The sequence below is a fragment of the Epinephelus moara genome, chromosome 5 (genome assembly GCF_006386435.1).
Source record: "Epinephelus moara isolate mb chromosome 5, YSFRI_EMoa_1.0, whole genome shotgun sequence".
In the NCBI taxonomy this organism is placed as follows: Eukaryota; Metazoa; Chordata; class Actinopteri; order Perciformes; family Serranidae; genus Epinephelus; species Epinephelus moara.
Genome location: NC_065510.1, coordinates 33,532,672 through 33,558,309, shown reverse-complemented (window position 1 = coordinate 33,558,309; position 25,638 = coordinate 33,532,672). Strand labels below are relative to the sequence as shown.

General features: G+C 42.3%; 1 protein-coding gene across 1 annotated transcript in view; it reads left to right on the top strand.

The window, feature by feature from the left end:
• The first annotated feature begins 806 nt into the window (after positions 1–806).
• LOC126390321 (cytoplasmic phosphatidylinositol transfer protein 1-like) overlaps positions 807–25,638 on the top strand; it is a 107,791-nt gene continuing 82,959 nt past the window's right edge. Inside the window, exon 1 of the mRNA XM_050044573.1 lies at positions 807–1,132. Within this exon, the coding sequence (XP_049900530.1) occupies positions 1,085–1,132 (48 nt within the window). The 5' untranslated portion in view covers positions 807–1,084. The remainder of the gene's footprint in view (positions 1,133–25,638) is intronic.

The following is a 25,638-nucleotide window of genomic DNA, read 5'->3' as shown; positions in this document are numbered from 1 at the left end:
TTTTCAAAAAAGGTAAAGGGCTTAACTGTGTTAAGAGTATGAATCCAATATGCCCCCCCGGAGGAAATAACCTTGGTTTTAGAAGTGGGGAGGACACATTAAACGGGGGCGTGGGGTTGCTCTTCCAGGAAAAAAAAAGGAAGCATTTTGAATCCCATTTCCTGCATGTCTACATACATTTTAGGACTACAGTAAACAAAACAAAATCTGGGAAATAATGAAGTTGGTCATCATGTTAAATTCTGCCAGAATAGTATTAAATATGTAACTCCTCTGTGGCATTTTTGGAGTATATCAGAGCAAAATCAGCTGCTTAATTCTCATTCTTAGCCAGAATCTTATGATTGTGGTTAAAAAACAAAACAAAAGGTGACATGTTCCCCTCATCCCCAGTGCATCCCCTAGGTCCCCAGGGCCTCTCTGCAACACAGTTAATTTGATAAGACTCCTGCTCAAAATAAATAAAAAAATATAATAAAATAAAACAAGAAAGCTCCAAGAACTAGATTTTGACACAGGGCTCCTTAACAAATGTGCATTTAATTAAGTTACCAAAAACAGCTGACATAGCTTTTGGGTGCCCCAGGGCAGCGATCTGGGGCCCCGGGACATGTGTCTGCTTCAGTTGGTAATCCAGCATTAGATAGGGCTATCTTCAAGCGAAATAATTTCTAATCATTGAGATATTTTAGTGTTTAGTAGCCTATACAACTGAGGCGACGGGGACATTTTACGAACGTGACAAATTCCACGCTCTTATTTTGAAGCCCTGCATCCTGTCTGTTCCGGTCCCGCTCGTCACAGTTTGCTCGCAGCTTGACTCCTCAGCTTGATAGGAAGGGACGATCCTGAACCGAGCTCATTCCTGTTCTCACGTCCCCCTCCGGAGAGAGTGTCCGCCGGTTCCGATGAAAGAACTCAGCCGTAACTCGGGGTGTATCTCCTAACCCGGACCAACCATCCTCCCACATGCGCTGACACGTCTCCAGATATTACACACATCCCGTCGGGTGGCGGAGGGAGCTTTTACTTGGCTGGTTTGACACATTGTGAATACGTACGAGAGACGCACAGGCGGGGGAAGATGTTGCTGAAGGAGTACAGGATATGCATGCCACTCACAGTGGAGGAGGTGAGTTTAAGACCCTTCTTTGTTTTAATTTAAAACTTGTGGTGACATTTTCACCACTACCGAGGTTCACTGTTGTTCAGAGGACTGTGGCAGCTGTAGCGTTGGGTTTGCTGTCCCAGACATGTGGCAGGAGTTTACACGGAGTGTGAGAGACACATTGAGTTTATTTCAGATGAACTTGAAGCCTCTACCATGCCCTCATGTTGTGTCTTTCCTTTCCTCAGTCACTGCAAAGTCTAACACTTCTCTGTGGAGGCTTTAAACCACTCTTAAACCACTCCGCCAGAACCCGCCAACTCGTCCCTAAACCCTAACCTCTAACCCCTAAACCCCTAAACCCTAATCCTCGCTAAACTCAACATTTTTAAAGGAGTCTGGTTCTAAGCTTGTGTTTACGTGTTATCACTGCTTTCTGTTTGTCACGTGCACTTTAATAATCCTATGTATAGCCAGTCTGAGACAGACACATAACAGCACACTAGGAAACACTTTTATCAGGTGACATCCATTATAGATAGTTTCTATGATCAGCTGGTAGACTGGACTGATAATATAACCTGGCATCATCATGACCTCACCTCACTGATGAGCACCTACGAAGTCCCACTCCATGGCCATATGCTGTGGTTTCAGCCCTGTTCCTCTTTCAGACTCCCAGTGACGTGTAAATTGCATTGCATTAAATTCATCGGTTGCACATGAAGGCACTAACACAATGCAGAGCAGAGCAGGGGTCTCTGCACTTCACAGTGTTCCCTACCACTAACAAACACACTGGTGCTGCACTGATTGATATCAGAAAGAAAGGACCATTGTGTGTATTCAGCCCACTTCTCTTTTTAGTGTCACGACCCAGTCTAAAATTAGAAGGTGGAGATGATTGGTCTCTTGTCCTGGCATGCATGCTACAGCACGAAAGCACCTTTTTCAATTATCGCCCGTGTCATTGTTTTCTTACTCATGGCTTGTTGTGTTGTTGTGATGTGTAGGTGTTGTTGTAGCTGAGGGATGGTAGTCAGGTGGAATAATGGACCGGCTGCAGTGCACTGTCTCCACTGACATCTTGTCAGTTCAGATGCTGAGATTAAAACCCAGGTGTGGTTTGCTTTTCTCTAGAGAGACATCATAAAGCCTCAGCCAAGTAATCGGGGAATTTTTGAAAAACTCAAAGTTATTTTTAGGAAGCAAAGGAAGAGGTGAAGGCAGATAAAAGGCTGCTTGCTTCAACTTCTTTTACACATCTTTTTACATTTCCCTTACTTCAGTCAGCACTGCAGCAGCAAACAGCATCAAATTTATGCTCATTCCTCCTGCTTTGAGTTATAGGCTGACAAAGTGGCTGCACATTTACATGAAAGTCTTGCCCAGAGCAGGTTCAAAGGAGAACAATAAGTTAGTTTTCCCTCTGGCTGCCACCAGGCTGCCGCTGCTACAAGCAGTGAAAAAGGCGTTGCACCACTGACTCAGGCAGAAACCTGTGGTCAAAAGGGAAGCGTCATCTTCTAATACATGGGTGTTTGTCTCGTCTCCTTAAATACCTTTGCAGTGTGTGTGTGTGTGTGTGCGCGACACGTGTGTGTTATGTGGGTGTTTGCATTCACATATGCATTTTCCGTTCAGTAAATGAGCCTTGAGCCCTCGCCGTGCGTGCGCTTCAAGCCCAGAGGAGTAATGAGGAGCTTTCTCATCACGTCCGTTGAACTTGTGAACAGATGGTCGTCATGAGAAGCAGGAACAGTGTGATTAAAGGCTCAGCCTGTGAGCCGATTTGAACAAAAGCGTTATTTCACCACCAAAATTCAAATAACAGGATTTAATCCCACAATTAATTACTTCCCACAAAAGTGACAGGTTGGTTGATAGTTGGACTTTGTTTCTTTTTATCACCACCTGCTGCATGTATGCAACTTCCTGTCGCTATGAATTGCTACAGAGAAAAAACACTTCCTTCACAATGCAGGCCAAACCTAAAGTGTGATTTGCACGTCCAACTTATAATTAAGCTAAAGAACCAGTTCATGCTGGAAGTAATTATCTGTTTATTAGCTGGTGTAGATTTTTTTATTGGTTATCCGAGGTGTAGACTCGAGTCAGACTTTAGACAAACTTGATAAAATCAAATTAGACTTGCGACTCGACTTGGACTTTAACAACAATGACTCGTCACTTCATTTGGACCTGAGCCTTTTGACTTGATTAAACTTGATACTTTCCCCGAGCCCATGGATTAAAAAGTATGTAATAAAAAAATTGCAGTCTGAAAAACTTGTGTCGAAAATTTCAGGCGAAGACAAACTTCCAACTTTGTTTGACGTTTAAAGTTTTACAGACAACAGTAAGTCGGGGCTAATATTAACATAGTGAGCTTAGCTAATGTTAGCTTAACAGCTACGTACATTTTTTAATAAACTTGTTTTAACAAATGAATGCAAATTTTAAAAAGCACTCATGATTTTTGTAAAATCAATATTGGCATTACCTTTGGGGAAGAGTGCATTATGACTTGTTTAGGACGTGAAACTCCAAATTTATGACTTGACTTGGTACGCGACTTGTGTCTTGAGTGCAGTGACTTGGTCCCACCTCAGCGGGTTATTGTGAAGCTGTAAGGCCATGATGGTTTATAAGGATACGTACGATCAAGCAAAACAGGATATTCCTTTGAACTCTTTTGAAATAGGATATAAATAGAAGTGAGGGCCGTGTTGTGCATGTGTGTGACGGGCTTTTACACTGTGCTCGTAACATATAAAAAGGGGAAGGATGCATTAGTCTCACAATTCAGATAGACACTGCACTTTGCTTCCATTTGTTTTGTCTTCTTGCATTGATGATATCTGGATCAATCCCAGGAAGCTGGGCGTCATTGTTTGTTGACAGTCCTAACTTAGAAAGAAGCCTCCTTAATGGTCCGGACGAGGAGGGGAAGGACACAGAGGAGGTTCTATTTTTTCTTATCATGGCTGCACACATTGAGCCAAGTGTCATCCCTAGTCTTTTAAAAGTTGAGTCGAAGTTTCCTGTCCGTCCAAGGGGAGAGGAAACATGGAATGAAAGGAGTGGATGGATGGCGAGTAAGGATAAGCTACTTGGTGCCAACTGCTGAGGGGTTCAAGGGACAGGGACAGAAGACTGGCAGAGAGGACGGGAAGAGTGAAAGAAGGAGGAGTGGGAGGTAAAGCGGAAAGTTCTGGGAGATTTCTTTTCTTTGAAACTCTCCGTGGTCACGCACTAATACGCTGTGTGTGCATGTGTGTGCTTAGATTTGGAGTCACAGGGATGTGCAAGGTCACGTCTCTCTGTGTATTGTCTCTGGGAAGAGATTACTGTCTGCTGCTCGGCTGTGCTGCGTCATCGCAGACTTAGTACCGCAGATGTTGGAGCGGCTATCCACACAGTGTTTATACAAGTTTAACAAACACCATACACACTGAAGAAATCATTTAGCAGAGTGTATGAGCTGTTCTGTGAGCCTTGATTCTCTGCTTTCTTAATCATTTCTTGCCTGTCTGGGTTTGTTTCCTGGCATCTTACTGCTGCTTTTTGCCTCAACAAAGAATTAGAAGTAATGACTTTCCTTCCCTCTGTGGAGCCATCAGGTGAAACATTTTTCAAAAAACACCAATGGTTTGTTTATGTTAAAGGAATAGTTTGACGTTTTGCTTAGCCTGGCATAAAGACAGGGAACAGGGTAGAAATCCACCTAGCACTTCTAAAGCTCTTTAACACATTACATCTTGTAACTCCGTAGAAAAACCCAAGTGTAAAAATAACAAGTTGTGTTTCCTCAGGGGGTTATTGTCATCTGGAGTCTTTTTACTGTCGTCTGACAAGCAGCGGAGACAATTTGAAATCTCTGCTCGAGGCCAGGAAGTAGTTGTTGTTTCCACCTGTTGTCAGTCTTTATGCAACAATAAGCTAACCAGCTGCTGGCTGCAGCTTCATATTTAATGGACATATATGAAAGTGGTATTGAAGTTATCATTACCTAAGTCTCAGCAAGAAAGCAAATAAGTGCAGAAATGTCAAATTATTCCTTTCAGGCTCCCTTTTTAATTAGTTATCACTGTGTAAAGCAAAAAATTCAAAAGCAGGGTGCAAAATTATCAACAATTTTCAACCCACAGAACATGACTGTACATCTGATTGTTTCTGATAAAAACACTGTGGTACACTGGAACAGACAAAAGAACTCTGCCCAAGGACCTCAAAGTATGTCCAGGCGTGTACAGTACTAAGAGCTCGGAGATATAGCTGGGAGAGAGACCATGAAGAGCCTTAAAAGTAATCAGTAACATCTTAAAATCTATACTGAAACATACTGGGAGCCAGTGTAAAGAGGCTAAAACTGGAGTAATGTCATCATATCTCTTGGTTCTGGATAAAAGCCTGGCAGCTGAATTCTGAACAGTGTGGAGACAATTCATAGATTTTTGATTCTGACAAGAAAAGAGGCTGCTGCAGTGATCCAGGAGTATTGTCTGCCCTGGAACAAATGAAAATGATAGGCATCCTCTGGTGCAGAGTCCTGCAGGGGTCCAGCTTTGCAAACCCGCACCTGCCCACACTCGCAAAGAACCGAGCCGTCTCCGTTATATCCAAGTCAAATCTGGACCCCCCTTGACCTGCTAATATAAGTCCCCGTCCCAACTTGTGATTAAACACACAGGCTGCACATTCACTCACTATTTTAAGTGCGCAATTAAAGCATGTGACATGAATTCAAATAATTAAGCATAGACAGTTTGGCAGAATAGATCACCAAATATGTTGCTGCTCATTATACTGAGGTTGCTGTGCAGGAATATTGTCCACAGTCCCAGGTTTAAGCTGGGTCCTCTGTTTATGAATCACAAATCCAGCCGAGGAAACGTCTCTTTGACTGGCTGTGCTCGACGCCAGGAAGGAGAGCACAGGTTGTCTTGTAGGTGTTTACTATAAAAAAAATCTGATGGCTCATTAAGCCTCATAATATTAGCTGATATAGTTGTTAAAAATAGTGCATATTCATTTTCGTTTATGATTTCTACAGGAAAAATCAAATGCTCCCCACCTGGTTTTAATTCATTTTTACCCATGAATTTATATAAATACATTTTTTACCCCACTTTTTTGTGGGTACCCAGCAGTGACCCAGTGCAGGACTCAGCTCTGGTGTAAATTAAGGGTGGGGGAAAAATCAAAACAGCATAGTACCACAATATTTTTGTGTGGCAATATCACATCGTCCCACAGTGCCATCACGCAGTTCCTGCAGATTTGTCGGCTGCACATCCATGATGCGAATCTCCCGTTCCACCACATCCCAAAGGTTCTCTATTGGATTGAGATCTGGTGACTGTGGAGGCCAATGGAGTACAGTGAACTCATTGTCATGTTCAAGAAACCAGTTTGAGATGATTTGAGCTTTGTGTCATGGCGCGTTATCCTGCTGGAAGTAGCCATCAGAGGATGGGTACACTGTGGTCATAAAGGGATGGACATGGTCGGCAACAATACTCAGGTAGGCTGTGGTGTTTAAATGATGCTCAGTTGGTACTAAGGGGCCCAAAGTGTGCCAAGAAAATATCCCCCACACCCTTACACCACCACTACCAGCCTGAACCATTGATACAAGGCAGGATGGATCCATGCTGTCATGTTGTTTACACCAAATTCTGACCCTACCATCTGAATGTTGCAGCAGAGATCCAGACTCAACAGATCAGGCAACGTTTATTGGTGAGTCTGTGTGAATTGTGGCCTCAGTTTCCTGTTGTTAGCTGACAGAAGTGGCACCTGGTGTGGTCTTCTGCTGCTGTAGCCCATCTGCTTCAAGGTTCAGTGTATTGTTGGTTCAGAGATGGTCTTCTGCAGACCTTGGTTGTAACGAGTGGTTATTTGAGTTACTGTTGCCTTTCCATCATCTTGAACCAGTCTGGCCATTCTCCTCTGACCTCTGGCATCAACAAGGCCTTTTCACCCAGAGAACTGCTGCTTACTGGGTATTTTCTCTTTTTCGGACCATCCTCTATAAACCCTAGAGATGGTTGTGTGTGAAAATCCCAGTAGATCAGCAGTTTTTGAAATACTCAGACCAGCCCGTCTGGCACCAACAACCATGCCATGTTCAAAGTCACTTAAATCACCTTTCTTCCCCGTTCTGATGCTCAGTTTGAACTTCGGCATGTCTACATACCTAAAATGTATTGAGTTGCTGCCGCGTGATTGGCTGATTAGCTATTTGCATTAATGAGCAGTTGAATAAGTGTACCTGAAAATGTGGCCAATGAGTGTGAGTGAACAGATGTTGACAGTTTTCCTTTGGGGACATAATTTACAGTTGAAAAAATTGCAATATATCACAATATATTTTATCGCAATACTTAATCGCAGTATATTTAAAATCGCAATAATATCGTATCGTGACTTAAGTATTGTGATAATATGGTACTGTGGATCCTCTGGTGATTCCCACTCTAAGTGTAAATAGGTTTTGGCATTGCAAAAACAATTGAAAACATCATACATGAAAATCACCTGCTGCCATTCAGTTAAATTTAATTTAATTTTAATTTTATATACTTTATTAATCCCCGAGGGGAAATTCAATTTTTCACTCTGTTTGTCAATTACACACAGGTCCGAACACACACATGCACAAACTGGACCTATACATGCACTAAGTGGAGAGATGTCAGAGTGGGCTGCCCATGACAGGCGCTCAGAGCGGTTGGGGGGTTCGGTGCCTTGCTCAGGGACACCTCGGCAGTGCCCAGGAGGTGAACTGGCACCTCTCCAGCTACCAGTTCACAATACATATTTTGGTCCGGACGGGGACTTGAACAGGTGACCCTCCGGTTCCCAACCCAAGTCCCTATGGACTGAGCTACTGCCGCCAAATGCTCACAGTGAAATAAGAAAGGCCAGGATGACTCAGTATAACCAAATCAAGAATTTCAGCCCTGGATAAAGTCTGTTACTCTGAATGAGTTCAGCCCCAGTGTAGCCTTTGTGTTTGAGTATTGGTTTAAAGTTCCATCTCAGACAAGATTTAGTTGTAACTCCAACCAGAACCACTTAGCCAAGAAATAATCATTTTCCCTTTTCAGTCCCCTGAGGATAACTCTGCTCTGTTCTCCTCCTGTGAGCGGGGCCATTCATCAGCCACCGTACCCATTTTTTTTTTCCTGGCAAGGATAGAGAGGTGATGCATCACAGGAGACACAGATAGATGTGTTCCTTCTCCTCCTTTCTCTGTCTGTTATGTCTTCCCCTGCTACAGTAGCTCTCACTTGCACCTCCCTGTCTTTGGCTGACATGCCCTTTTTTTCAAGCTCACGGGAAAAACGCTGACATCGCCCAACCTTTAGCTGACCTGAGTCACTGTGCGTCTCCAGCAGCATGCCTGCCTTCAGAACCCTTATTCATCCTTAACATGGCCTTGGTTCACGTATCTGAAGTTTTCATCACAAACTTCAGCTTTACACTCTAATAGCCTCGTCTGCGCAGTGAAAAGAGCACTGGAGATCGAGCTGAGGATTGTGCTCAGACTTTCAAAGACCCAGAGCGTATCAGCTGAATAAGGTTTTCACAGGGAAAAACAAAACTGAGGCAGTTCGTCTTTGCAGGAGGCCACACTCTTAGTTTTTTTTCTATTACCCGTAGTGACACTGAAAGCTGAATAAACTAAACATCCATGTGTTTTGAATCTATTGGATGCAGTCAGTAGACGGTCGTTCCTGTTGGCTGCTTGTTGATTAGGTGTTAGCTGTGGCAACAACTGAAGGACTATGGCACCAGACTTTTGAGAGACTGTTGTCTGCTTTGAGACCTGTGCTGGAAAACTTTGGCCGTCACATGCACAGCAAACCCAAGGATTGTAACCATTTTTGACCACCATGCTTTCCATTCATATCAGTGGGCATTTTCAGCAGACCTCAGAACAGTTGGTTCAACCCCAGAATTAAAGACAACTCCTCTGTTTCCACTTTGCATATTTATGAGCGTGTGTGCAGTTTTTGAATGAATGCTAAACAGGTGTTAAATCGTCTTTGAGATCCTGTAGTGACTTTTGCGAAGGGGAAGTTGCTCGTTTTGATGCTGTTGGCAGGCTAAGAGGATGGATGGTCTGACGTGGGGATGGATGACTGTATAAATGGGAGGATGTGGGGATGGGTGCCTGAATGAATGGCCGGATGGGTGGCTGGAAGGACACCTGGGTTGCTGGCTCACGCTGGCATCTTTCAAAGCGTAAGCATCTCTGCAAGTAACAGTGTGGCCAGAATTCATTAAAGAGAATGAATTATCTTACGATGTATTGTGCCCCACGTTTGCCAAAAAAATAACACGTAGAGTTTATACACAGTACTGAACCTCATTTGGGCTCGCACTGTGTGGTGCAAGATGCCCACCTGCATCTGTACAGGTGAAAACACACAGAAGACCATTTGTCTAAAAGCAGCAGAAGTGTAGTCAGCAGCTGATGTAGTGGTATTGGACTCACAATGTACTGTAATAGGATAAGAACTGCTGTGTCATATTGTGCTTTCGCCAGCAAGGGATTATCTGTCATAGATGTACATGTAAGTGTTCATGTTGTAAAGGCTGCGTCTCAGCCCTCGAGCATGACATTGACAATTTAAACCATTTCATGCAACGTTACTTTCCACTATTAAGTACATGATAACACTTTAAATTTGAGTCCAATTTTCTCAAAAGGCAGTGGAAGGTTTCATCAGTGTTGGCAGAACAGTGTGTCTTTCCCCTGGTTACTTCATTCATGTCAGAGGAAGAAAAAACTTTTCAGCAATGGCTGGTTTGTTAAAGCCCCCTTTTAATAAGGGCTCTTTAACAAGATTGGTTGCCTTTGTTCAATCCCAGAGCATGTTTCCATGACACCAGCAGTTCATTTCATGTATTCACAGGATAGGAGAGCTGAAGAGCAGTGAGAACAAACGTGCTGTAACTCAGCGAGGACAGCGAGACTTCTTTCCAGACAAATCAAACTGTTTCTTTTTTTTTTTTAAGGCAAGGTAATTAAAGTAGACAGTGTCCTTGGAGGACTCGGTGTAACTGCATTTAGAATGCTTGATGTAATGAAATGTAATACAAAGTTGTGTTAAGTGAGACTTAACTGACCCGCGAGGGGAAATTCTTCCCTCTTGTCGGTGTTCACAGAGGGAGGTTGGGGATTTTGGTCAATTAGGTGGGTGTTTGCCAACACAGGGGATCCACCCTTGGATTTTGGGTTGAACTCTTAGCTCCCTGGCTGCTTCTTACACCATGTCATTGCTTTCCATAGTGCATCAACAAAGCCTAACAGACTTTGCACACCAAGTCCTTTTTTCGTCCAGAATTGTTGCGCATTTAAAAATATATACAACCTCATGTTGTGCCAATCATGTTTACACGCTGACTCTGGAGCTTTACGTTTTTATAGAGTTGTTTGACAAAGAAGGAGTGAAGTCAATGTGGCGTAACCTGCGGGTCACATACATCTGCAACAAGAGAGAGGAACAGGGTGCACAATATCATTTCATAACTCAGATAGCTTACTTTCAACAGGTCAGTTGTCTAATTAATAAAACAATGCTTAGGATCCATACTAAAAATGTATGTGCAGACAAAAGCCAAAAAATGGTGTGTGCCAAAAAATATTTGACAAATCCTACAATCAGGCTTTTACCTCATGTTCATAATGTTCATAAGCATGGGTCACAGTTTCTCCTATCAAGTCTGTTTTCACAGATCACAACTTCTGCGTGGGAAGTAGCGTACGCCTCTTTCAGGCCTCGTTTTGTGTAGTGCTGCACGATTAATCTCATCGCAATCGCGATGTCAGGCTGTGCGATTACATAACCGCATAAAAGGCTGCGATTTGCGATTTAATGTAAATAAATGTTAACGTGTGTGCCTGTGAACGTGACTACCTCTCCTGTAGTGTGTGAAGTTTGTTGACATTACACCCACAAGCTATCCAGGTGTGTGCAGCACGTATGGTCACGTGACCACCCGGCGATCAGCAGTGAGCAACACAGACGCTGAAGAAGAGCATGAGCACGACCATGAACAGGCTGAGTTGGTGGTGGAAAAAACGCAGCGTCTATTATATGGCGATACTTTGGATTCAGGTATGGCGACGTTGAACAGAAAGACGTGCTGTGTAAAAGTTTAAAAGTTAAAGTCGCCACGTCCCGCAGCAACAAGACCAATCTATATCAACACTTGAGACAGCACAGAGAAAAGTAGGAAGGATGCATGCAAGAGAAAGCCAAAACAAGTAACGTTAAAGAGAAAGAGACAACTGAAAGCTGCCAGAGCCTCATAAAACAACATCCAAGCACAGTTACGCAATGTCACGGGGAAATCACGGACTCCATAACAAACTATATAATAACAAATTAAAAATTGAGCAATTTTGCTTGGGTTCGGCCCACTTGACATGCTGCTGTGTTGTGCTATGGCGTGCGGGAATTTGTCATTTACGTAACAACGCCTGAACCCAACACAGGCTCGCTCTGCTGTGTGTACAGTGCCGTGCTGCGCTGCGCTGCTGTGTGAGCAGCGTGTTTGACTGCTCAGTCTGTTGATGGTCATTTACACACTGTCCATAACAATAACTATGTCAGGTCAGTGCACCCCTAATATAACGTAGGGGAAACACTGAATCAAGCAAGAAGACTCATGATACCATTTGTGTATTATATTGTAATCGCATCGCAAATCGCGATATTGTCCACCATAATCGCACATTTTTATCAAATCGTGCAGCACTAGTTTTGTGTTTATGAATGAGACCCCTCAATGATGACGAAAAGGAGGATGACATAGAGGATGACAAATGCACACAGACAGAGAGAGAAAGAGCGACAGTGTGGAGACAGAGGGAGGACAGCTCAGCCCCTTCAGGTAACTGTGGTGCCAAATTCAAGACGCGGTCAGACAGCGGCAATAGCCAGGGCGGTGCCTCTGGTGGAGAGATGCAAGGGAGGAAATGTGTCTTTCCATTTTGTCTCATCTTGTCTATCTAACAGTAAAACACATAGGACGCAGTGTGCAAGGTTTCTGTGCTAAACAATATTTATCAGATGATGGATTAGAAAAAAAAAACATATCCAAAAAATACAGACTTGGTGTGCAAAGGCCTTTAATATGACATTAAACCCCTGAAGCATCCAAGCTAGTAACATGACGTCAATTAGGGGTAACGGGAGGGAATTCTTGGATGCATCACAGTTCTCCCTTGAAAGATTATGTCTCAGTGCAGAAAAGTAAAAAGTCCATTTCTTAACATTATGATCGCCTGTAACAAGTTTGTAACACTGAGGTGTACGTTCCTTCCTACATTCATTCTTGCTTATGTTCTTTTTGGCTGAACCAGTAGGAGGGCGGAATGTAAGAGATGTAAACGTGTTACTGTTCTACTACATTTCTATTATTAAAGACAGTGGAAGTAAAGTCATCTGTGTGTCTTAATTATGATCATTACAAATAGGCCATGTTTCAAAAGTAGCAAGTAGTCACAGTGAGAAAAATGACATGTACAGAAATCAAAGATTTTTATGCATCAAGATGCATTGATAATTGTTATATAATCTAATTATAGCCCTCTTAATCGGATTCTAATTGGATTGTGATGTGCCCTGAGATTCCCAGACCTAATGTCCATATTATTTTCCACAAGCACTGCCACCCATTCATTCAGAATGTTGTTTTCTCTCTTTATGTTTAGACCCCTCCCATCCACTCCAGGGTTTGTTGGGAAATGGGGTCTGTTAGACGCTATTTATTTCTTTGCTGTCATGGTAAGGTGCAAGGCCTTTTTTTGCCATCTGGTACACATGACAATGCTGTGATTCAATCAACATCCCATTTACTGCCATTTACTCTTCTAGAGGAAACCATCATGGGCTGTGATGGACCATTATCCACGGATGAGGCCCATTCTCATTTCCTAGATGGCTGTGTGTGTGTGTTTATGTGTCGGTGTGCTCTTGTCTGTGTGTGTGTGTGTGTGTGTGTGTGTGTGTGTGTGTGTGTGTGTGTGTGTGTGTGTAATATCGCATCACCAGAAAGGTTGTTTCATAACACGAAAGCTACATGAGAGCGTCACGCTTTTTGTGACAGCCGCACTCCAGAGATGGGCTGTTTGATTCATCCGTGGAACAAACTTCTGTTTGTCTCTCTTTCTCTCGTACACACCCACACTTTGAGTAGAAGTGTGCTTGTTTGTATTATTTAACAGGGGCACATCAACATTGTCTCTATCCTGTAAGCTGTTGAGCGACCTGCACCTCGATAACAGCTTCCACCACTCCAGCCCTGAGCTGCTCAGATGGGGCCGATGATGAGCTCAGTGTGTTGGTGAAGTGCGACAGTGTTTCCTAGAGAGGGAGTAGAAGCCTGATGATGGCTTTCTTTTTGGAAAATTATCAGGCAGTCAGTTTCATTGAGAGTGTTGCTTGATTGTTGCGCTCTATTGCGTGTTTTCTCATTAATAAAACATTGAAGTAACCTCTTGTCTTATTACACTTAGCCTATTAATTCTGAAATAATACATTAGTTCTGACAGCTACAACAAGTGTGACCTTATTTGCAATATTAATTGTTCATTGGCTGGCTTGTAGAATATCTGATGACTCGACGAGCACATTACCGAGGGGTTTATCCATTGTGGATAATAGCGCAGTTTCTCAAAAGTTAATTATTGCTATTTTAATTTGAATTTGTGCTGGTATGAAACTGCCTGGTGTCACCATGGAGAAAAATTTCCTCCACCATCCCTCCGCTGCACCAGCAAATCACAGGAGGGATCAGAGCCGTTTCCTATCAGCAGCCACAGTCTGAAGGCGGCTGCTATATCTGTAACGTGTGGCTGAAAATAGAGACAAAGAAGCTGATTCTTTAGAGCAAAGCCACTTCTTTTTATTGTTTAATACAGACTTCTTCGCTGAAACTGCTTACTGGGGCTTCACATGCTCACACTCTATTTTAGGAATGGCTGAAACAGTATGCTGAGATTAGACTAAGACTCTTCACTTTCATTTTCTACGTAAACTTTCACAGAACGCATCTTATATATATAGTCTTATTTGTGAATGGACCTTTTGTATAAAGTGAACATCACCCAAATTATGTACAAATATGGTTAAAGGGCTGAGAGGCTGGACAGAGGACGAGGGCGCGTTAATGGAATTATGTGAGAGATGAAGCTTCACAGCCTCTTTACAGCTCTTGACATTACAGACATTCATTTGCTGCACTCAGCTAAGCACCTACAAGTGGACTCACGCATATTTCTTTGTTGTTTATCAGAGGAGATTTCACAGGCTGTGGTTGAGCAACCTTGACAGGAAAGATGACAGGGATTACATGGAATAGTTTATTCTTTGTGTGGATGTGGTTTTTTTTTTTTCTTTAGTAGTGACGTGTGGACTGGAATGATAAGTCAGTGCCAGCGGCAACAAGGTTGTGCTTCTGCTCCCAGGAAATACTACAACGTCAGAAGTTGTGATTCTCATGTTTCGTATGAATCATACAGTGTTTAGCCATGGGAAAATAACTAGTAATGTAGAGCTAGTAATCGGGGATGTTATATGTACATTGTGAGGGGTCGCTGTCTGTTTGAGCAATACCCAGCTGTACATTAACACAGTGACACTATAGATTTACACATAGGAGCTTAAGATGACTTTTACTATCGATTTAATGCTGATTTTTTTCTCGATAAATGTCAGAAAATAGTGAAAAATGTCTATTACATTGTCATGCGTCCAAGTTCACATCTTACAGTGTCTTGTGTTGTCTGACCATCAGCCAGAGCTCCAAAATTTATATTTTCAGTCATATGAAACAGAAATAAGCAGTACACAGCTGTGGGGCCTGAGCCAGAGAATTTATGGTATTTTTGCGTGAAAAATTATTCAAATTGATTATCAAAATGATTGCCAATTATTTTTCTGTCAAGTGACTAGTTAATTAATCAACTCATTGGTCCTGCTGTGCTACATACCAGCTAATCACATATTAAATGTTAGCATGTTAATAATAGGTTAATCGTTGACTTGCATGTTAACATGCTAATGTTAGCAAAGCTGAACCTAAGTAGGCTACAGCTGAGGCTGAAAACAGAAAGCTTATACTGATAAATTGATGTCATTTTGACAATGTAAAGCTTAGCCCACAAAATGACTAGTGTATGGCTGCGGTGGATGTTTTATTTTTATTTTTATTTAAAACTTCCATACAAACAAAAAACAGCTGCCTCTCATGAGACAAGACTTGAGTTAAAAACAAAAGACTAAAACTAAAACTAGTAAAACTGAAAGTCTTTGAAAATCGAAGCTTAAAGGTTCTCGAGAACAAGAATGTCAACTGTCTCAGATTTCTGTACTAACAACCTCACGCTCCGTCTCCATGTCTGTCCAAATCATGTTACCTTGCGAGGCAGCTGGATTCTGGACAATCATGAGATCACATGACAATCCAGCCCTGATTTGGTTCATAGTGTGCCCCGAATAGCGTCCGCAGTCTCTAAACTTGGACACATTTCTACCGTTGCATGGTATATATCGTCATATTGCCCAACCCTACTGTAATACTTTTCTTATGGCGCCACCCTCAGGCCAAACTGTCAGATTTACCCCACATTTCATCCATTTAACAGTTTTTATTGTGTAATGCTGTAGTGTAACATATGTGGCTGTGGTAGAGCAGGTCATCCACTAAGCACAGCGATCGGATCCCCGGCTGCTCCTGTCCACAAGTTGAAGTGCACCTGGGCAACATACCAAACCGCACATTGCTCCCGATGGCTGTGCCATCAGTGTGTGAGTGCATGTGAATGTCTAAACTGAGTAGGAGGTGACAGATGGTCCTTGTATGGTTTTTGTATGGTAGCCTTGGCCATCAGTGTGTTGATATGTGTGCGAATGGGTGAGTGTGTTGCGTAAAAGTACTTCGAGTGGTCCTAGACTAGAAGACTAGAAAGGCACTATGCAAGTGGAAGTCCATTACCCACTACCATGAGCATTCGCCTCAAAGAGCTGCCGGTGTGGCGATACAGACTTTTTTAAAAATGTTGTTTTGTTTCTAAGGATAATGGGAAGGTTTTCTTAATATAAAGGAGATAATATGGCCTAAATGTTTATTTATTTGCTCAATCACCAAGTGTCATCAGCCAGTCACAGTCACCTATTTCATTCCCTTTAGTCCATTTGGCCTACTGAGCCTTTGCTGGTGCCAAGATGCTACCAAAATCAGGCCTCAGAATGACCCTTAAGGAAGCTGAGTATGTGTGTGATGACCTGCCATATGTTGCACTTAGATGTATATGTTGCCCACAGTGAGACTGCATGTTAAATGGTACATTGTAACTGCTCCTACCTTTGGCAGTGATAGTTTTTATTGGCTCACACACACTCTGCAGGCCATCCCATTATTATTGGTCTTGCCACAACCAAATTTCCACAACCCCTGAATTATTGAACAGATTCCTGCCAAAAGCAAAGGGGGGTTTAACACAATAAACACTTTGCTGTCAGAATAAAGTGTCAGAAATTACAACACAGCAAACACAGCAGTCAGTGAAGTTGGATCCTGGCAGTGATGCAGAGAAATGGTTTAGAAAGGGGGATTATGAGCGCTATTATGAGTTGTAGGTTGTTTTGTTTTACCCTGTAGGTAGTCCCTGAATGTATTTTTAGCACTGCATGGCACTAAATACTGTTGGTATTGGCCATTATTATCATATTTCTGATCTAGCAGTACGCTGAGAACAGAGAATTTACTGTCTTCTCTTTATGAGTAATGTTGTCATGGTGAATATAATGCAGCCCAGAGCCAAATATCTCACATCTGAAATGGTTGATTGCTTAAAATAGTAACAAGCCTTCATCATTTTCCTCTTACAGTCTTTTTACACTTTTTGTCCTCAAGCTACCCTTCTAACAGGCACGTTTAACCAGGGCTATTGGCCTCTACTCAAAGGTTTTAATTTGTTCAAGGTCGTCTGAATTTAAAACAAATCACCAACTCAAATATAGGCTTTCTAATTCGTCTGTGACCTTGTGAATAAAAAGACTATATTTACACATGACCCCGTTTCGCTGTTGCTTTAATGTCAAAAAGTGTCCAAACACAGCAAACACTGGCCCTTAATGATGAAAATAATGCACCAAGACACCATGAAGTGTTCATTTTAATTTTTCTGTTTTCACCAAAGTCATCCTATTACACTGTAATCCTGCGGTCAGCCCAGAGTGGGACTCTTTTTTTGAAGAGGCTTAGGAGAAACATTATCGCAGGATCCACATAAACACATCACGGTGCTCAAAGCGTGATTTAGACCTGTAATATCTCCATTACTTCAGCAAATGTTGCATCGATAATGCTATCACTTGAGCGTGAAAATGGCTTTAAAGTGGCCTTATATTTATTTGGACACACTATCAGCGGCCAGTCTTGTAGTGTGTGCTCTGACACTGATTAGGGCTTTGGCTGTATTGTTCACTGTTTGCCTTTATTTCTGTATAGCTTTTACCACTGCAGGCTATAAAGTGAGAGTTGTCATCTGATCAAATGTAATTTAATGTTCTGGTGGTCCTTTCTCACCCTCTGTAGTTTCACTCGGGTGTGTATTTTCCGATGTGTACGTGTTCACAGGCACAGAGCAGATGTTTTTTTTAACAACCTGTCCTGTCCTTGTAGCCGCTAGTCACTGCTTTAACTCCACAGTGAGTCTCAGAGAGGGAATAAGTGCAGCAGAAGGGGAGGCCGGTAGGAAACTGGCGGCTTTTTCTCTCTACTCATTTTTTTTTTTGATCAGTCTGTAGACAGATGAGAAGGAAAAGATTTACCAGAGATTTACCAAGACAGGATGAGGACAGACAGATGGAGATGGGGAGAAGAGGTCCGGCAGATGCTACCATGCGAGCTACGTGCTGTAAATTACATGCAAATGGAAGGAGAGGGAGACAGAAAAGAGGCAGTCAGAGGTGGAGAGAAGCTTGAGTAGTCGCATGAAATATGAAGAAGGTGGGAAGAGCTGAGAGGGAAGTCAACTATGGTGTAATGCAGCCAGTGGTTTTCTGAGCAGCTCTTCAGAACTGTGTCAGGGACATTGTGGTTTGCTTACAGACGCATTAAAATGATGTAACCGGTTGCCACTATAATTCCAAAAGCTTTAAAAGAGAATAGATGTTTATGTGTTGGTTTTTGTGTGTTTGTTTTCCCAAGCTCTTTTAATTACTGAGGCTCTTAAGCTGGGCATACACTATGATTGCAGCCCATTTTAGAAATGACGTTCCACTGCAAGTAAATGGTTTGTGATGTAAAGCCAAAGCTCATGATTAATGTGCTCATGTTGTAGGGTCTGATCATTCAGTTAGCAAGTTAGCAGCACCAATGAAATAGCTGGAATACATTGCACAATTGATTAAAAGAGAAAAAAGCACTGACCTTGGTGAAACCAGTCAGCAAACTGGGGATGTCAGCAAACTGTTTTTGTGGATCCATGAACACAGCACAGGCAGAACTTTTTCCTCAGCCACTCTTCCTGTCCTCTGATCACATCAGATCAATGGATGAGAGGAGCAGCTGCTGCAGAGGCAAGTGAATGCAAATTTTAGACACAGCGCAGTGAACGCTTAAGTTTCACTTTCAGTGTGCCTGACGTTCTGCTGCTCCATCTGTACCCAGAGGATCCTCGGCACTCCGAGAGTGTAGTGCAAGGATTAACCAAACGGTATTTATATGTATTCCAATAGTGCTCCTAATGAACAGTCCACCACAAATATATGACTGAGTTGAAAATTCCGGAATCGATGCAGCTGCGTGAAAGCCTGACAATGGTCGACCAAATTTTCTGGCATGTCAGAAATTCATCTGAATGTCCGACGGCCAGGCTTCCAGTTTGGAACTAAATGATACATTGAACTATACTATTACACCTGGAAAATAAAATATACAGCTTAAACTGTGTTTATTATAATGTTCTCAGTGCCACTGTGCTCACAACGGAACAGGCAACATGCTGTCTGCCCCTCCCACCCCCAAACCAGAATGTTTTACTCCAGTGAGACACACCAGGAGGCACGCTACACTAAGCTAGCTCATTGTTAGATAGTTAGTAAAGGCATTATCAGACCATAAATAGAGGATCCTCCGATAACCTCCAGGTCTGGTGTTTGGAGCCTCTTTGGTTTCGAGAGAGTGGTGGATAAAAACACACCGGGCCAAAGAACATGCCACCACACAGCTACAGACTCTCTTGAGCAGCTAACCCAGTACCGTTGTTACATACCCAACCGTTGAGCCCAAGCACAAGCCGCTGCACGGCCACACTCTCATCAGCAGCCAAGCCAGCAGCCCGCACATGGTTGCACTGCACAAACCTCTCCAATCCAAGGAACGAGGGCCACTGTGAGGCTATAGCCTCTCGTTCAGCAGCCAAAAGCAGCTAACATTATCACAAAGCACATACATCCACGGCAGTGAGCAGGGTAGCCAACTTGGCCAGAAAGACCAAAAGGTACATTAGTGATGGCTGTTTAGCTTGTGCTTATAGGATTGTGGCATTTTACATAGATATTTATTCATGTATTTATTAGACTGAAAGACCTTGGAGAGCTTGTGGAACGTAGCAAACTCACTGCTCATACACAGTGGGTGAAAGAAATGACACTGATACTATGCACTCTAATGTCAGTAGTAAGACAGTATTATATAGTAGACACAGAAATGCTGAAAAACAGTTTAATGGTATAGCTCCACAGTTCGGTACTACACAGTTTACAGTCTTACATTTTCTATCATGTATAATGTATTTAGAAAGAAATCACAAATTTTACCGTACCCACACTTCAGCTAGTCCATTTCAGTCAGACTGTAATTCCTGCTTTGTCCAAAAATGACAACAGCCCAAATTATGGTAGTTTTCATACATTTAGAATGTTAAAAACCAAGAAACCTTCTGTGGCATTTCTACTTTTTTGCTGTGCTGAACTGTCACACCATTGTACCATGAATTTTGTGTACTATTACGCCCCTAGTCCCCCCCAGTGTTGAAACAAAACCCCCAACCCTGCTTACACAAGTGCACAAAATGCAGCTTGCTATATAATCCATTACATAATCTACTTTGTACTCGATGTCAGAAAGTTTTCGAAAGCTTTGCTTCCACTGTGTGTTTATGGAGGATACTTTTACACTCAGGATAAGAATACACTCGCGCACAGTGGTCATCATGCTGTTCTGCCATGCCTTCAGCCCACACACAGGTGCAACGCATCTTTGGAAGAACTTTCAGCTCAACCCACACATGCACACACATGCGCGTGTGCACACACACACACACACACACATACACACAAATTAGACAGGCTATAGATAGCTATATGCTGACACACTTCATTATCAATGCTCGTTTCTATGGTAACTGGTGCCATCCATCCCTACCATTACCCCCATAGCAGAGTGGATTATAGTGATTATAGTGTAAGACCATCCCTAGGATAACTGTCAAATAATGAGGCAGATGATGGAGTCTTACCTTCCCTCAAGCCTGGGATTTAGTGCTTCTTTCCATGCTGTGTGTTTTCTAGGTTTGAGCTTTGAGGGGCTGTGTTGGTATTCCAGGTAAACAGAATTACTAATCTGTTGCTTTCACTGTTGCTCACAGCATTTATTTGCAAGAGTTTGAGGGGGTGTTTATTTTTGTTTTTACATTACATTAACAATAACAGAGGAAATGCAGCACATATGACCAAATGCAGCAAATTAGAATGACACGTACTGATGAAATGTCACAGAGGACGTTTTGTTTCTCTTTTGACACCAGCATAGTAGAATTATGTTTTTTTTCAAAGCAAGATTAAAGCCCTATTTGCACGAAATTAGCACTTCTCGGTTGACCTCATGTGACTTAGAAATTACCTCCCCCAACCCCCATGTCTGTGCATCTGTATGGGATAAACAGTCTGTGCTGTACTCAGATTTACTGACATTATCCCTGGTGCCACTATGACTACAGAGCACCACTAGCTTTGATGTACAGTTGTAACCTCCTTTCTTTGTCTCTTTTTTTAAATATGCAAATTTAAAAAACAGAAGAGATTTCTTCCACACATTTTCACAAGCCATCCAACTCGTCATCTTTCAAGATTTCACTCTTCTGATGGATTTGAATTTTGCTTTCTCTGTGAATGGGTCTCCATGCTGTTTAGCAAGATGAGCCTTCTGCACCCAAAATGCTGTCAAAACTGTAATTTCTAATTGCCAACGCAGCCTCCATAATTCTCCACCAGGGAACAGCTGAGGCTGATGGGAAACAATGTCTGTACCGGATGTCATGGCAATTCATATTACAATTATTGCGACATTTCACTCAAAACCACAAATATTAACCTCTTGGTGGTGCTAGAGGAAAAGTCAGGCGTCAGGAAAAGTCACCAGAATGCATCGTTTGGGATCTACGAATGTCTGCTACAAACTTTTTGCTGATCCACTGAGTGAATGTTGAGATCATAGACTTTAAAATAAAGATGAACAACATGACACCGCCCCCAAAAGTGAAGCCAAAACATCTTGATCGCCCCCTGGTGGCTGGCTGCAGTACAGGTCATAAAACTCGCCCCCTCCCTGTTAGTTGATGGGACATGGGTCTAACAAAATACTCAAGCACACATTAAATGGATTTTTTTCAAAGATGTTTTCTGTTATTTTAGGTCGTTCTTATCACCCTGAAATGTGTTCAGGTTTGTTGTTTCTGATAAATTTGGTTATAATAATTTATTTGATGCGTCATGATCAACAACTGTGTGTGCTCACAATCAATGGCGCTGCTAGCGATTTTTGTTTGACGGGTGAATGGATGGGAACTCAATACTGCGAAGATCGCTACTGCACAGACTCTGGCTCGCAATGACATCACCAGCATAAGATGGCAGCGGCCATATCTGGGATATTTTGGCTTCATTTTTGTCCAGTGGAAAGAAGTGGACACCTGGCGTCCATCTTAATTCAGTCTATGGTTGAGATATTTGACAGAAGAAGTGAAAACTTTGACCTGCTGGTGATGTTAGAGGAAAAGTATTGGGATCATCAAAGCCAGTATGATAAATCCTCTGGACATCATAAATGTTTGTGCAGAATATGCCAGTACATTAAATAGTTTTTGAGTAGGGGTGTAACGGTACACAAGTCACGGTTCGGTTTTTTTCGGTACAGTAATGAAAAAAATAGACAACTATTAAATATCTTTTACTTATTGGTAACCTTATTAAAACATACCACCACAGCAGTTAACTCTTTTTACACAATTTTTGAATGAAACAAATATATATAAAATCCTGCTTTTTCACATTGTTTGAATGAAAATAGAAATATAAAAGTGAAAAATAAAATCCTGCTGTTTTTTTAACACATTTTTTGAATGAAAAATATAAATATACATTTCTGCTTTAACAGTTTTACTCAATTAAAATAAAAAGTATAGTGCAGCTGGTCAGCTTTAAAGCCTGCTCAGATTCAGTTTTACTAGGAACTTACTTAGCTTTCCCACTTTGTTAAAGTGCAGTAAACAAAACATGCTTATATCTAAAGTGCAGCTTAAACAATTTTACTCAACTCCAATGGCGTTGGTTATTTCTTTAGCGCGATGGTCAGGGAAACGCTCTTTCTTTTTAAACGACGACGATATCGTAGTTTGCACCAGATTGCTTTTTCTAGTCGTGCCGGTTAACGTTCAAACTCGGGTGGTGTCGCTTTAGATGCGTTAGCATGTTAGACGTGTTTCCAAGTACATACCCGACCGCTGTTCTGCAGTGTCGGCACACTGCTTTTGTCTTGTCCACTTGTTTATTTCCATCTTCGTATTTTACCCTGAAACCAAAGTGTTCCCAAACGGAGGACTTAAGGTTTGCGGGTGGGTCTTCAGGTTCGTCAGGCTCACTTGCCATGTTGTCAAAATGCGAGAATGCGCTGCACAAAGTGAAAGCGGAGATTTACGGGACTCGGTCCGTCACTCAATTATGTCCGTCGGGGAACTAGATATTTTAAATGGTTCGGCTCGCAAAAACGGAATTAAAATAAAACAAAATAAAATAAAATAATATCCTGCGCCCAATAATTCGGTACAGGGTCGTGCCGAACCGAAAGTCGCGTACCGAACGGTTTGACACAAATACATGTACCGTTACGGCCCTATTTTTGAGATATGGATCAAAGCAGTGGACTGACAGACCAACATTACCAGTTCTGCAGGCAAAAATGAACTTAATGACCAATCCATATTTGAAACATTTGGAAAAATACATTTGAAAAACGTCTCCAGCTGTGTCCATTAAAAGTTGCATATGGTACTATGTTTCGTTGCTAAGTTTCCTGCCGAGAAGCAAGAAAAAAAATCACGTTTTTTTCAGTCCCTTGATGGCTTTCCCCCGACTGTGTAGCAATTAGCCTCCCAGCAGCAGCAAATGTATTTAAGCCAGAAGAACAAAGACGCCAGCGAGCTGTGTTGCACACATCTTTCAAGGCATTTGAACGAGATTATTTTAACTTGAAATATTTCAGCAGATGGACCTCGTATTCTGACCCCAGAAGCTCTGAGTGTTTACACAAGATGTCTTTCTTTCTTTTTATTAATAAAGTGGCAAGCATGGAAATTATTCCATCACAAAAACTGTGGTAGATCATTTTTTCAGCCGCTGCTCTGCTGCTGTCACTCAGGTGTTTCTCAGCTTTCACTGGATTTGACATGAAAGATTATGATGACAAGTTCAGTATTTCGCACGATGCATCCTGTGTTTGCTAAAAGTGGCTGCTCAAGTACAGTTTTTTTTTCAGGTTGAAATATCTGCCACACAAATACCGAATAACTCCCATGACGGCTATTCTAGGGCAATTGCACAGATTCAGAACTGCGCTGGTGTCAGCTGGAAAATGAGCCACTTTGTCTCAGTTCCCAGTGGGTCGCGTTCTGAGTGGGAACAAGGTTTTCAAGGGACAGCGGTGTTGTAGGTGCCTGGAGAAAGAAAGATGTAAGGTCAATATTTCCTCTGTCACTTCCTCACCAGGGAATTGTTACAAAGTAATGCAGAGATCATCAACTTGCTGAATGCTGGCTGAAATGAAGCTAATAAACTCCACGTCTTATCTTAATGACTTCACAGTGAAGGCTGATGTTCAGTTAGTCTTGGCCGCGGGCAGTCGACCAATGGGAAGAGAGAGTGTGTGTGTGTGTGTGTGTGTGTGAGAGAGAGAGAGAAAGAAAGGGAGAATGTCAGGACAGAATTACTGTCCCTTACATGATTTTAAACTAAAGGTAGGTCACGTTCTTGACCCTTCTTCAAAAAATAAGAGTGAAGATTGATTTTCTTCCTCAATGGTGCATGTGTCTTTTAACCTGGATGTGCGTGTGTGCGTGTGTGCGTGTGTGTGTGTGTGTGTGTGTGTGTGTGTGTGTGTGTGTGTGTGTGTGTGTGTGTGTGTGTATTTTCCTCGTTTTTAGTGTCCTCTTCAACTGAGTCAGCCCTGACCGTGGCTGATTTGTAGTGCGATTTAGAGGATTAGAGAGCGAAAATGCCTGCTAAGATATATTGACGTGTGTGTGTGTGTGTGTGTGTGTGTGTGTGTGAGTGTGAGAGACAGTGGGTACGAGAGGAATAATGTTCGGAGGAACAAGAAGAGAGTTGTTCTTATCTATTCATTTAGATAACGGGAGCATTAATCACGTTAAAGGTTCCAGGCAGTCAGTGTATCTGAAAGGATTAAGAAAATCCATGTTTTATTAATCAGACAATAATTACTTTTGTATTTTGTGCGTTTTCCCTTGATTTCATAAATTGCACTAAATATTTTGAAGCATGAGGTTTGATGCAGCTTGCCATTTAAGCACTAAAAGAATCTGGATACTACTGATGACTGTTTTCTTGTTTCTGTTATTCTCAGTGTTTCCCATACATTGACGACACTATGGCGGCCCGCCATAGTTTAATTTCCCCCGCCATAGTCTCCAAAAATCAGCCAGATATAAAATGCCTCTGGTAAATGAACAACACTCTGTAGTGCACCAGCTGGAGCGCCGTCAAAAATAGACCCGGCCCGTATTTTTAGCGGAGTGGAGCGCCAAGCTGCTCCTAGGCTGCGGCTAGGAGCGCTGCAGCGCTTCTGGTGGAGCAGCTTATATTGACTTGAATGGCCGCGATTAGCTCCAGCACCCTCGCCTCGGCCAGCTCGCACACGCGACGGATCCAGTGGGTTGCCATAAATGGGCCTGTCCCAGAGGCATTCAACTACCAGAGGGCTTTTGAATTCTTCTTTTTGAAGCTGTGTAAAATGCTCTGATTCAGGGTGCCGTACTTGCAAATCATGAGGGAGGGAAGCAGTAATTTGTGTCTGTTTGTGTGTAATTAATTTGAGTCTTACCTTTTGTTTTCTTTTCGTATTGCGTATTTTGTATTGTTTTGCGTATCTGTAACTGTGTTTGTTAGTGAGAGAGAGAGAGTTTTAAAAGAATATTTTGTCTG